This window comes from Aphis gossypii, unplaced genomic scaffold (assembly GCF_020184175.1).
Source record: "Aphis gossypii isolate Hap1 unplaced genomic scaffold, ASM2018417v2 Contig00572, whole genome shotgun sequence".
Taxonomy (NCBI): Eukaryota; Metazoa; Arthropoda; class Insecta; order Hemiptera; family Aphididae; genus Aphis; species Aphis gossypii.
The window spans coordinates 43,935-59,217 of NW_026083169.1; the positions used below are offsets into that span (position 1 = coordinate 43,935).

The 15,283-nt window shown below is 30.0% G+C and overlaps 1 protein-coding gene and 1 long non-coding RNA gene across 2 annotated transcripts; both read left to right on the forward strand.

Moving 5' to 3' along the window:
- Positions 1–2,752: 2,752 nt before the first annotated feature.
- Positions 2,753–5,644, forward strand: LOC126554658 (E3 SUMO-protein ligase KIAA1586-like). The gene is made up of 2 exons (XM_050209713.1): positions 2,753–3,938; positions 5,598–5,644. Exons 1-2 carry the CDS (start codon positions 2,753–2,755, stop codon positions 5,642–5,644), a joined length of 1,233 nt encoding a protein of 410 aa, XP_050065670.1.
- An 8,317-nt stretch (positions 5,645–13,961) lies between these two features.
- On the forward strand, positions 13,962–15,238 carry LOC126554653 (uncharacterized). Its single transcript, XR_007606705.1, has 3 exons — positions 13,962–14,240; positions 14,946–15,017; positions 15,084–15,238. It is a non-coding gene; the product is annotated as an uncharacterized LOC126554653 (long non-coding RNA).
- Positions 15,239–15,283: the final 45 nt, after the last annotated feature.

Here is a 15,283-nt window from a genome sequence, read left to right on the forward strand (position 1 = left end):
ATTATTTAATATTATACGATATAACTTTTTTTTAATACCTAATTTAATTTTTTGTGACAATGATATTTAGAATTCTTAATTTTTGTCAGGGGGGCCCCCATAACATTGTGGGCCCTGGGGACGCGACCCCTCTGCCCCCTCCTTAGTCCCCGGGCCTGGCCCCACTGAAGGTGATCACGGCACTGGTCAATGGTCATAATAATACTTATCAAATACATATAAAGACCAGAAGTTAAAAGTAATAAATTCGATATCGTTCGAACCCAAGATAATAATAGTGATAATCATTGTAGTATTGTACCTACTCGCTACTGGGATATACAAATCCTGATAGCTAGATAGAGAACTTAGTTATTAAGGTGCATATACCTTAATAACCATGTACCTTTTATGTATTAAAAATGTAATTATAACTATTTTTAAAAGTAACTTATATTTCAACCCAAGGAAAGTAATAAGCAAGGTAGTAATTACAAAAGCTATGTACTTGCCCTAAAAACTGTCCAATTCCCGAGTTTCAGAAACATCGTACAAAAATTAATCATTTTCAAAAATACAACTTTACTTTTAAATGTTTAAACGATAGGTAAATAAGAACGTTCGCTGTGGATGAAGGACTTAGTATTTTAACAGAAGCAAGCTGCAAATGGTATTGTGACTGAAATTTTAACCTCTGTACTTGACTATTTTATATTTTTATGCAGTTATATGTTTATTTTTTTATGCATACATAATAACTTAATTTATGACAAGTCTCAAAACTTTGATTGCCACTACCAAAAAAAAAAATAAAAATAAAACTACAACACAGGTAAAATTATTCTCAATGCAATTATTTAAAATTTTGGTAATTTAGATATAAATATCAAGGAGTAAAATTGTCCAGCGCAAAACAGTTTTTACTATGTTACGCGTGTGTAAGGCGGACAACACCAAATGCGGGTATAGGGTCCTCTTAATGGACTTAATGGGAAATCATTAATCAACTAAAAATAAACGTTATATGTTATAACAATATGTCCGTTGGCCTACAAGGTCATGAATTCTATGTAAAAACTTTTAATTATAAATTTGATACTAATATATATAATATATTATACTGAATGTTATCGTCTATAATAATAGAATTTAATCTAGAAGATTAAAATATTATTCATACAAGTTATAACTTTATAATCAAATATATTTATAGTTTCTACCATATTGAGGCTGTTTGCAGTCGTGCATTAAAGATGCTCGGTTTGTCATACGCACTTCTAAAGAATTTAGGCTCTCTAGTTCTCTCAAAGCTTTATATTGCTCCCTTGTACGGCCTCTTTTAGAGTATTCTTCCATTTTGTGGGACCCTTTTACGGCCGCAGACTCTTCTTGCATTGAGAGAGTTCAGAGGCGTTTTTGTTCATCGGCGTCATTTATTTTGCAAATTCCACATCCACCACATGATTATAGACCAGTGATGAATAAACTTGGACTTTTATCCTTGCGCTATCTTGTGTTTTATAACGGTGAAGTAACTTAGAAATGGCAATATAAATGTTTGGCGCCTGGAATTAAACATAATGCAGCAACACATACAAGGTTTCTTATCACTATTCATCTGAAAAACAGTCACCTAGCTTTGGTCACCCAACTTCACACACGTCGTGGCGCCCGGTCACCAAAATACTTCGTGCGCCGCCAGCGTTGCCAGATTTGGGGATTTTTCCCCAATCTGGAGATTTTTGTTAATATTTTTCAGAGTTGAGGAAAAGTTTGAGGATTTGTTATAAATGAAGAAAAATTGGAGATTTTTCAATTTATTACATTTAGATATAAATATACATTAATTTGAATAATTTTATAATTATTGTCCTGTTATAGTTGTTATACTGTCTATATTATATAGTATCAGTTACGTAATTATGATTTATGATATCATTCACAAAGACTTTTAGCACGATTGCAGATATCAGATATATTCTACACTCGTGATATTTAGATTATAATATCTATTATCTAAAAACCTTGGTCATTTACTGTTATAAATCACGGACTATGGTATCAGAGTTTAGATTCGAGTGGTGATAGCATGCATATCACCACATCAACATAGATAAAAATACTTATCTATATGGATTTTCGATGAATATGATTAAAAATCGAGTAACTGCCGAGTGCCGACTTCCGAGTTGGACTTTGAGTTTTAAGTTTGTTTCGTTCAATTTTTATAATGTCAGATGACTTAAGTAGCTCCGAAGAAGCTAGATCAGCAAAAAAATTTAAGTCTTCGAAAAAAAAATATACACACAAATTTCGAACGGAATGGTTATCAAATCCAGATTATTCTCATTGGCTTACCCCTAATAAAAAAGGTAATGAATACTTTAACTGCAAACTATGCAAAAAAGACTATTTGGGAGGGATATCCGCTGTACAGAAACATTTTTCTTCTGAAAAACATAAAATTACTGAAAAGTCCATTAAAAATAATACTAAAATAAATAATATTGCCGCATATAATAACACTAATAATTTAAATAAAGACACCAAAATAGCCGAAATACGCCTTGCTATGTTCATTTCAGAGCACAATATAGCTTTACGAACATCAGATCATCTTGTATCCCTCTTTAAATCCATCTGTCCTGAATCTAATGTCGTAAAAAATCTAACATGTAACCGTACTAAAGCGACTGCAATTACAAATAATGTCATTGGTAAGTATGAATTTGAAAATCTTATAGATCGAATGAAAAAACAATCATTTTCAATAATGATTGACGAGTCAACTGACAAATCCAGTACAAAACATTTGGCTATAGTATCCCGGATGGTTCAAAGTTCAAACTTTGAAGTTAAAGATGAATTTGTGAAATTAATTGAAGTTTCAGATGCTAGTGCTAAAGGCGTATATGATGCTATAATACATTTTTTTAATACACATGATATCCCTTATAAACATAACTTGGCTGGTTTTGCATCTGACGGGGCAAACGTCATGTTTGGTAATAAGCATTCTGTTAAGACCTTATTAGAACAAGATGTTCCCCATTTATTCGTTATTAAATGTTTATGCCATTCGTTAGCGTTGTGTGCTTCATACGCGTGTGAAAAACTGCCGAACGATGTTGAAAATCTTGTAAACGAAGTGTATAACTATATGAAATTTAGTTCCAAAAGGCAGAAACAATTTCAAGAATTTCAGGAGTTCTTAGATATGAAACCATATAAGTTATTACAGCCATCACAAACACGTTGGTTAGCACTTCATGCTTGTGTTAAAAGAATGGTTGACTTGTATAAATCAATTAAATTATATTTCCAAGCTGAACATCTACTTGATAATAAGGCAACAACTATCTATCAAAAACTTTCTAATCCAATTAATGAACTATATTTACATTTTTTAAACTTCATATTACCAATTTTAACAAATCTGAACATTGAATTCCAATCCCAAAAACCAAAAATCCATTATATCTATTCCAATATGGAAAGAACATATAAAACTATTTTAGAGAGTTACATGAAATATGACTATATAAAAAATACTGACACACCTCATATTCAATATAGAAATCCTTCAAATTTTTTACCACTTGATAAATTGTATCTTGGAGCTCACTGTATGGCTGAATTATCAAAAAATCTTCTATCAAAAACAGACAAGGACATTTTTTTAACTAACTGTTTAAACTTTTTGGTTGAATGTTGTCATCAATTTTATAAACGTTTCCCTTTCAACTCAAAATATGTTCAAAGCTTGAAAAATTTGGGTTTTCTTGATCCAAAAAATATGAATATAATATCCATTTCACATGCGGCTTCAGATTTTCACATTATATTAGGTCTTGATTTAAATGAATTAGACTCTGAATGGAGAATGCTTAGGCATACAGAAATTAATAAAAGTGATGATGCTGTTGAGTTTTGGAGGGCAGTAAAATTACTGAAGAAGGGTAATGATGAAGAAATGTTTCCCAACCTCGTTAAACTTGTCATTTTTCTCTTTACATTACCTCACAGTAGTGCAGCGACTGAACGTATATTTAGTGCTATAAATTTAAATAAAACTAAAAGCCGAAATCGATTATCCACAGAAGTTCTTAGTGGACTTTTATATTGCAAAAATCTTTTAAATTCAACAAATAAATTCTGTTATGAATTTTATGTAGTACCAGCTATGATTGAAAAATTGAATAGTACTATGTATAATAAAAGTTTGTAAATTTAGTTTTCGATCTAACCTCATTGTATATTATATCTATAGTTTATACTAATAAGTATTCCACAATCAAAGTACCTAGATAAAAACATAGTATAGGATTTGGAAAAATATTAGATTATTATATCGTTTTAATTTTGTTTTATTAATTCTATCATTATATTATTATAATTCTATCTTATTATATTTACCAAAAGAATTGGAAAAAAAGTTTGATTATTAGGTTTACTGTTTTTATTTTATTATAATATAAATTGTTTATTACAATAGTTATCAAAAGGAATGAAAAAAAATAATTAGATTATTATATTGATTAAATTTTGTTTTATTATTTCTATCATTATATTATTATAATTCTATCTTATTATATTTACCAAAAGAATTAGAAAAATAGTTTGATTATTAGGTAAATCTTATATTGTTTTTATTTTATTATATTATAAATTGTTTATTATAATATTTATCAAAAGGAATAAAAAAAAGTTTGATTATTAGGTTTACTGTTTTTATTTTATTATAATATAAATTGTTTATTACAATAGTTATCAAAAGGAATGAAAAAAAATAATTAGATTATTATATTGATTTAATATTATTTTATTAATTCAATCATCTGATTCGTTATACAAATTGTATTTTATAATTTATATTATTTACCAAAAGAATTGGAAAAAAAGTTCGATTCTTAGGTAAGTCTTATATTATTTTTATTTTATTATATTATAAATTGTTTATTACAATAATTGTCAAAAGGAATGAAAAAAAAAATTAGATTATTATATTGATTTAATATTATTTTATTAATTCAATCATCTGATTTGTTATACAAATTGTATTTTATAATTTATATTATTTAGCAAAAAGAATTGGAACAAAAGTTTGATATAGTTATAAAGTTATAATATATAAAATTAATTTAAAATACTTTTTAAATCAAATATTTTATTGGGGATTTTTTTACTTAAATTTCGAGATTTCTTAAATTTTCATCTGGCAACACTGTGCGCCGCACACACCGACCGACTTGTGTAGATGTGTGCGTGTGTGTATAGCGACTCTAAGGAAGTGGACGGGGTCGCCGAGCAAAACCAAAGAGTGCTAGTGTGCAGTGGTGTGTGTAAGTGTGTATTATTGTGTGTGTGTAAAACTTAAATTCTAAAACGGATAGGTAACTCTACAAAAAAATGGTAACTCAGTTTAAATGGTAATAACGGCTAGGTATATAATTTAACAAAACTATAATAATTCACGGCCCTTTTGGCCTAACAAGTAAAAATGATTTGACACAGCCGGTAACAATAATAAAATAATAATTTATGGCTCCTTTTTCCCAATAATAATGTAAATATAAATATAAATAATAATAAAATAAATAAAACTCACAATTTTGTAGGTGCTTGGCTGGCCAGCTGCTACCTAAACTATCCTATGAAAAATTAACACACACAACACGAAAATAACAATTGAAATAATACACAAAAATAATAAATAAGGTGATTAGCACCTATAAACAATACAATAATAAATATAAAAAAATAGGTGACGATTAGCGCCTATAAAACAATATAATATAATACAAATATATAAGAATGTTTTTTGGCGATTGGCGCACACAAATGTAATATAATATGTATGATAATAAAACTAAAACAGTGGCGATTAGCGCCACGAATTATATAATGTAAAAAAGGTCGCCTTCGAGCCCACGAACTTATAATTTTTCAAAACAGTGGCCCCGAACTACAAAAAATGCAGTATGGCGAATACCAAATTTTAATATTATACCTACCCACCTACTAATTAGTGTACACAGAGCTGAAATTTTGCCATTATAATTCATATTATTATATTCATAATTTATATTAGGTAATGCATATATGTATGTATAATATAATATACTTCTATATTAACATATATTAATTATACTACATTATAATATATAATATTATATATATATTATACATTACATTATATTAAGTTATAAGTAGGTACCTTAATAATTATATAAGACTAAATTAATAAAACATATACACACACACTAAAGAATTATAACTAAAACTTGTTTTATTTATAACTCTTAATAAATTTATTTTATGAATAGTAAAGTGAAAAATTAAAATATATAATAATTAAAATTTATAATGTTTACAAAATATACTATTGTTAATACAATTAATTTAAATAATTAATAATTTAGTAAGTGGTGTTGACTTGCTTGCAAATATATCTATTATTTTATCTTTATCAATACATATGTCAGGTTCACAACTTATTTTGACCATTTGCTCCAATCTGTCTTGACACATAGTTGTACGAAGCTTAGTTTTAATTAATTTAAGCTTAGAAAATGACCTCTCAACAGTGCAACTCGACACAGGAAGTGTAACAGTAATTTTCAATGTTAAATATAAATTTGGAAAAACATTTTGAAGTGATGCTGTACAGAAGAGTTTAAATAATTTTCCAACACTAGCTAAATTTTGTTTTGAATAATTCAATGTTTGATCTTCTTCTTCATCATACAAACCAAAATCTATTGAAACAATTTCATTTTCATTGCCTGAATTCTCAAATTCATCTAAATCATCCTCATTTATGATTGTATGTAAATTGGATTTGAGTTTAATTGTAGATTCAATTTCTATATAATTAACAACAAATTGTAAATACTCTGCTATTAAAGCATTTCGATCAACAAATTTATTATATACTTGACAAAATACTAAAAATGAGTCATCTGGTAACACATTACTTTCTCTTACTTCTATAATCCTTTTCTCACTTAAAAGTGATAAATCGTTCAATACGCCACAACTAGTGGCATTAAAACGATTATTTATTTCAGGAAGTGTTACATCAAAAATTGTGTTGTACGTTTCTATTTTAAACTTTTTTATTGGATCTACTATAGATTCATCGATGCTCAATTCTCCAGACCTTTTAGGAACTCTTTTTAATCGTTTATTTTTTAACGGTTCAATTTCATATTCTAGGTCATCAATAAAATTATCAACTTTAATAAGTATTTTTTCAAACGCACTGTCTTCACGCATATTTTTTATTCTAGGTTTAGTTTTGTTTATTAATGCTGTTGCAGTAATGACATCTAAATCGCGAGTTTGAAGTATTTTGTTCATAGGTCCAAGTATATCAAATAATTCTTTAAAAGTAAATGCAGTTAATAAAAATTTGTACGATAAAAAGTATAAAATTAAACCACTTGCAGTCGATCCAGCTTTTGAATCACTGGGACCTTCTAAATCACGAATGTTAATTAATGTGTCAATAACACTTTCAAAATATGTCAATACTGTATCAAGAGCTGCTGCATGGGACATCCACCTAGTTGTAGATACTCTTTTTATTGCTTGTAATTGTGTTCCATAATTTCTTTTTAACTGATATTCCCGAAATATTGCAACTCTTTTTTTTTTGCAGTCCATATAAAAGCGTATAATGACTCTAAGCTTCCAAACATATCTACAGTATCAATATTACATGAAACTGCTTGTTTTACAACAAGGTTCAATCTATGTGCGTGGCACCAGATAAACAATGCATGAGGGCAGTCATTTGTAATGCGTGCTTGAAGACCCTTGTAGTTGCCCCTCATATTACTAGCACCATCGTAAGATTGGCCAATTAAATTATCATTCCAGTTAAGATTAGAAGTTTCCATTACATCTTTAAATAAATCAAATAAAACTTTTCCTGTAGTATACGGTGATTCTTTTAGAGCAAGCAATCTTTCTTTTACAGTACCACTTGCTTCGTCTATGTACCGAATTATAAAAGACACTTGTTCTCTTTTAGATTCATCAAAAGTTGAATCAATAGATATACTAAATATGTGAGTAGTTTGAACTTCATACACAATTTTAGTAGAAATATTTTCAGCAATTGCTTCTAATAATTGATTTTGTCTTTGCCATGATATGAACAATATTTGATGTTTACCTTCATTTTTAATTTTTGATATATGTTCAAACAGGACAGTGGAATTTTTTGACATTAAAATAACTAAATCTTTGAAGTTGCCTTTTATAGTATTTGTCCACTGTTCTCGATGACCGCGGAATGCCAAATTATGGTGGGCAAGAAAAAGTACTATCTCTATTAGCTATAAAACAACTTGTCTGTTATAGGTAACTTGAAATTTCCTTGTGTGTTCTAGTGCTGGTAAAATTGGAGCATTGGTTTCTCTAAGTTTAAATTTTAAGGATGATAAAATGTGATCTGGAGCAAATTCGTGGTTTTGTATAGCAAAAATTCCATTTTTCCAAGTAGAAAAGCCAGCCTGGGTCCAAGATTTAGCCAATTTATCATGTAAATTTATTCCGAACAAAAAGCAGTGTAAACAATAAACTTTATCAAGACTTACTGAGTATGTTAACCAGTCTCTAAGTACTTTAGTTCCATCAGTTAATAGACGAAAATACCACAAATCTTGAAAACTACGGCCATTTTTATCGACAGGAAAAGTTTTAGCAGGAAAATCATCTTTAGTTGGTTGACAAGGACCCATGTTTAAAATTAATTTCTTCATTTCTGGTCCCACATTTTTCATTTTAAAAATTATTCCTGGATCATTTGTCAATTTGTTTTCTAATAAAAAAAAATATATATAGGTATATATGTAATTTCATAAAAATTGTTTTTGGCCTAGAGGATATGAATAAAATACAAATGAAAAATGTGTCTACTGCTTATTTAGATCAAATTAAATTTTACTCACCTGAAGTTAAGTTAGTTGGTATCAATTTTAAAGGTTCTATATCAATATCTGTTTTAACATATTTTACACTATTATGGTCCACTGAAGAACAATCACGTCTTTCCAACATAGTGCCATCAATCACATTAGGTGTATCTTTTCATGAAAAAAAAAAAATTTAATTTAATTTTTATTATACAATTTGTTTTGATTAAATTAAATTTTACTCACCTGAAGTTAAGTTAGTTGGTATCAATTTTAAAGGTTCTATGTCAATATCTGTTTTAACATATTTTACACTATTATGGTCTACTGAAGAACAATCACGTCTTTCCAACATAGTGCCATCAATCACATTAGGTGTATCTTTTCATGAAAAAAAATAAAAATTATATTTTTAAAAATTTTTTATTATACAATTTGTTTTGATTAAATTAAATTTTACTCACCTGAAGTTAAGTTAGTTGGTATCAATTTTAAAGGTTCTATGTCAATATCTGTTTTAACATATTTTACACTATTATGGTCCACTGAAGAACAATCACGTCTTTCCAACATAGTGCCATCAATCACATTAGGTGTATCTTTTCATGAAAAAAAATAAAAATTATATTTTTAAAAATTTTTTATTATACAATTTGTTTTAAATAAATTAAATTTTACTCACCTGAAGTTAAGTTAGTTGGTATTAAAATTATGTTCTTTATAACTTAAGTTTTTTCATTATAAATTGCTATTATTTTTATTATTTTAACATGTAAAATTTATGAGTAGAAGATATAGTAGTATTTCTGTGGTTGAAGAAGAGGGTGGTGTGAAATTATTTCATATACCTATACTGTCTCTAGTTTATAATGCAATAAATAAAAATCATATAAAATGCAATTTATATTTTGATATTTGATATAAATAAGTAAATTAATATATAGTTATAAAAATCTAACACGCGAACAATCACGTAAAATAAAACGTGCGAGCGATCCTAAGTTAAAAAAAATATGTAAAAGAAATCTAATTTTTTTTTTTTTTAAAAAAAGGTACTCTTAAGCATTAAGAAAAGTATTAAACATTTAATGAAAAAAAAAACCAAATAACTTTTTTTACTAAAAAATTAAAAGTGCCTACTAAGTGATTTTAATAAATAAATAAAATATAAGTAAATAAAAATTATACTTACAATCCACAGTTTTCACCTTAAAAAAAGTACTGATTTTGACACCATTCTCAAACAATTTGTATTGTTTGCATGATTTAATGTGCAGCTTATAATTATGCGAGTTTAAAGTTCTCATATTTTTTCCGCAATGACAAATATTTAGTTTAGTAGAATCCATAATTATTATTTATTACATGTGGTAACAAATTAAATAAAAACAAACTGAAAACTGGAGTACCGAGTAGAAAATATTTAAGACATACACGTGTACAAGTGCCAACGCCAAGTCCAAAGAAATAATGAACAATGGTCAATTAATATAATTCGTAAATTGAAAAATGATAATCATATCGTCTATAGCGGCATAGCCAAACAGCTAGGACTAGCCACTGCATAATGAATATTATCACAACATGATCCAAAAATAAATATATTTGGGTTTTACAGCACATCGCACTATCGTAGTTCTATATACGTATAATCTACGTCTCTGTACGGACTACGTCTTGTATCGGCGTAATCGGCGACCGGCGTATCATAACATTTGCAACTGATGTGTTTTTATTTAATAATACTAAATATAGTTTTATTCTTTCATAATATTTGAGCCATGGGTACCAAGCTATGTGTCACATACCCAGTACAAAGTACCCACCCACCCACAACATAATTCACTATGGCAGTCGCCATACTTAGGTATAGGGATCGGCGCCACTGTTTCAAAATAATCTCCTTATATAATAAAACGTGAAGCGGTTCGTCTTTCCGCCGCCGCGGCGCCACCCGTATTATAGACAATTACCAATCACAAAATTCCGTTCCGCCGCGCCGTTTTCGAAAACGTCGTCCGCCGCCGCCGCTCCGTTTCGATACGTCTTTTTCTACCTTTTCCGTTTCTCGACCTTTTACCGCCTTAAATACGTATATTGTTATTGTAGCTCGACAGTGAACGTCTTTAAAACGTTCTCGACAGCGATAATAATACTATCTTAATGCTGTTGTCTCATGTATTGGTCTATAACGACGCGCGCTCTTGTGAGCTCGGAGCGGGTTTACGCGTAAAATATATTACTGTTCGTCGTACCCGTGCGTGATATAATACGGAGACTCGATATTTGATCGTACGCGTGTTTTAAACACGGAGATTCTCATGTGCGCGTTTCGGTTTCCGCGACATAAACGTTATCGGTCTTGACGACGGGCGTTTGTGTTTGATTTTCGAACCGCGACGGGTACGTCGGAATAGCGCTCGCGTCTGTTAAACAGTCGTCGTACGTACGATCACCACGGCGATTCTTCTTTTACGATCGTTAACGGAATCGCTACGGACGGAGACTGCGAATCGATGCGATTAATGCGGTGTTCTCTGCGGTTCGGAAACGGCTTAAGAGCTCGACGTTCGACTCGGTTTTCCATCTCAAACTGTAGTCGATAGGTTTAGGCGTTACGTCCCCGTGCTAGGGTAGTCAGGTTCGAATCCCGCACCGGGCGGTTTCGTCGTCGATCCGACGGCGGCGCTTTAAAACGCCGTCGTCGATCCGACGGCGGCGCTTTAAAACGCATGGCCGCCCGGACGCTCTCGGTTTTTTGCATTTTTTTCCGATTTTTTTTTTCGTTTTTTCGTTTGATTGTCGAGAGTTCAACACCGTTTAATAATATATTATACATACCTACGTATATTACTGGAATATTATATATTTTATAGTTTCCCATATATTTACTACCTATACGCTATTTATGTATATTTATTATTTTTTGAACTCGGCAATATTGTAAACATGGGTAATTATATAATTTAGGCGGATTTGTTATTCAATTCCGATATTCCACTCATTCGAGTGTATGTTGTAGTTGGATTTTACTTGATAAATCAATGCTAAATTATACTTACCCATTTCATAAAATATATAATTGTGTTTATATTATATACGTACAGGTTTATCTCGAGTTTTTGCACACCGATAAAATGCAATTGTTATTACACATTAAAAAAAAAAGGAGATTTCGATTTTATTTCACGTGGCTTTATATTATGTTTATATTTATATTGTCATCTTCGCAGTCCGATATTAATTGGACGTCAACGGCGGCCGTGTTAGATTTAATCTTTGGGTATAGTAATACTATCTTATCGTCGATAAGATTTCGACTTGACGGATTGTAAATCTATTTATTGTTGGTAAATTCGTTATACTCAATACGAAATTAGTAGGTATTTATTAATTATCAGCGTAGGTACATCATTACTATACGCCTTCACTTTCACAGTCGGCGTATTATTCTTAAATACGTACAACTTTAAATATGCGAATGTATTTAAAAATTTTGCTTATTAGGTATATATTTTGTATTCGTAGAAAACCAATACCTTATTATTGAACCCCTTAAATACATATATTATGTTTGGGAAGTATTAAGAACACCGATATCATAGACACGGAAAATACATATAATAATAAGATTCAATTGCACAATATACAATATGAGTAGGTAGATATACCGCAACGTTATACAATACATAATACATATATATATTTATGTAGTTGTAAGACATAACGTACCTAATTAAAAAAAAATAAAAAAAATCCAATGTATGGTACTACAGCACTAATAAACATTTATTAACATAATATGATACACCTAGGTATACAATATAATTTTGTTGTACAAAACGTATGAAAATATATATAATATAAAAATGAAAAAAAATAGGTACGTGTTGTATGCGATTTAATGAATGTTTTACGGTGCGTAAAAAACAATTTTCATTATATACAATAAACATTTAAAATCGTTTAACAAAGTAGATATACAACGATATATAACATAAATAGGTAAATGCAATGTGTACGAGATAATGAAATTTTGAATTTTGAAAAACATTTAAAACCATTTGACATTAACAAAGTAAGTAGGTATATAATGATATATAATTATATGTGTTTTTTATTATAAAATGTTCGCAATATTAATAAGTGGGAAATGTTAAAAATATTTATTATTATATTATTATTATACGTTATATTATTTATATGTCATATATTATATTATATTATTATATTCATTTTTTTTTTATATTTTTTTTTCTGAAAAAAAAAAAATTAAATATCTCAATTACAATATTAGTTAAATAATTTTGAACAAATTATATTACTTACAGTTCACTCATTTTGGGGCCTCCACCGCCCCCGGGGCCACCGTCGCTTCCTTAGGCTCTGCTAACGTCGCTTCCTCGCCCTCTGCCACCTCTGATGCCTTTTGTGTCGGCGCCGTCGCTTTTATTTTATTTTTTTATTTTTTTTCTTGCCTGAAATATTAATCTAATTAAATATACTACCCACGATGAGCACATGGCAAGTATAATGCAATAAATATTAAATAAAACACTCACATTTCCTAGCTATATGGCCGTAGCCGTTGCAATTGAAACAACCTGAAATAAAACAAAAAATGATACATTTTTTATGAAACCGTTGACATGTGATCAGTTAGCTTTAAATAAACTTACGGCGTACGGCCTGTTTAGGCCTTTTGGCCTCGATTCTGCCCGGGTTTTCAGCATCACCCGCACCATATATATTGATGCTGAAACCCGGGCAGTTTTCAATTGAACCGAATGAGATTCGTTTGTCCATGCTGAAATAAATTATAAATAATTTAGTCAAATATCACAAAGTTTTCCCTAACGTAACTATTAACCATTAGAAAATGTATTAATAAATATCATGTACTCACGTCGGCGTTTCGATTGTTATTAAACGGCTTTTTCAATTTCCTATGACTGTGTCCGATATTTCGTATATAGCCGCCGAATACCACATATCATGTTGGTTACGACGGATACCACGTTTGCATTTCGCATTACATGTTTACAGTGTCAATAGACTTTGGACGGCGTGATATTAATTAATAAAGAGTGGGAGAGGAGGACGCGTCGGCCGTTGACGGTCGAGCCGTTCGTCGAATTCGGCAGGCTACGATCAACACCCGTGCAATACAGTTATCGTAGCATTTTTTTTTCGTTTTTTGTTCTTTTTTTGCACATTCAGAGTATTTTATACTCATTATTTTATATTATTACATTTACTTATTTTATTCGTCTAATACTTAATTCAGTTATTATTATTCGGTTGTTTTTTTTATTATATCAAGGATTTCGAAGACCGGTGAGTACAATTTCATTCTCCAACACGTAGATTTGTCGTGCACACGTGTGTAAGCAAACCGTTTGTTTACGTATTGACTCCATTATATTATATACACGAGTGCGATGTACAATACTTTCCAACTAATATTAGCACCGTTTTACGCTTCAGTGTTAAACGACTGAACGAGCCCGTCACGTGTTTATACGCAGCGCGTTGAAATATTTTTAAGAAATCGTATCGATCAACAACAATCATAGGTTAGATCGTTTTGTGTTGTAGTTTTATCTACGACTCATCGCAAAGGCACGCATATAAACCGACTCACCTTTGCAACAGTCTGTACTTATTAGAGCATTGGCGTATGCAGTTATATTTCTGATTTGAATGTTGCCGAGCAAGGTCGATTAACACATTGTGCTCTGTTAACAGTGTTAACGATTTTAAATTTTTGTGCAACACCTACATTAGAACTGCAATACGACGAGTTCAGATTATCGTTCTTCGTATTTTTTAATTTTTTATGCACATTCATTCGCGTTGTTATTGATATTAACGTACGTATTTCCAATAATACATGTAATAACTGTGGTAATATCACCTTCACTGATAACACTATTGTTTTGATACCAATTTAGTATATTTTTTCATTTTTAAATTTAATTTTGTTTATTTTATGTGAATTACTATATAAAAATCTTTTATACATGTTTTTTTTTTTTATAGTCTGTTCATAATGGTTAAAATCTGTGTCATGTGCGGTAACGTCGATGCTGTTATTGGAGTTTCATTACACAGGTATTTACTATTTTACTTTACATATTTTCACATGCCATTGTTATAATGCTACATATTCCTGTTTAGATTTCCGTCAAACGTCGCACGCAGATTTCTGTGGGTGCAGTTCGTGGAGACCAACGGTTTTGCTGTTCGCCCCACCTCAATGCTCTGTTCAAGACATTTCGTTCCTCGACTCGACTACTTACCGAGTGCCAACCGTCGCCGCCTCTACAACGCAGCAGTGCCGTCAATAGTGAGTATATTATGAAAAACGATTTTAGTTT

What these genes read in the sequence shown, in the direction of transcription:
- LOC126554658 (XM_050209713.1), top strand. Translation starts at nt 2,753, where the DNA reads ATGATTGACGAGTCAACTGACAAATCCAGTACAAAACATTTGGCTATA. An exon ending in AGTAAAATTACTGAAGAAGG is followed by an intron (nt 3,939 to 5,597) that starts GTAATGATGAAG and finishes ACAATTTTGTAG; the next exon opens with GTGCTTGGCTGGCCAGCTGC.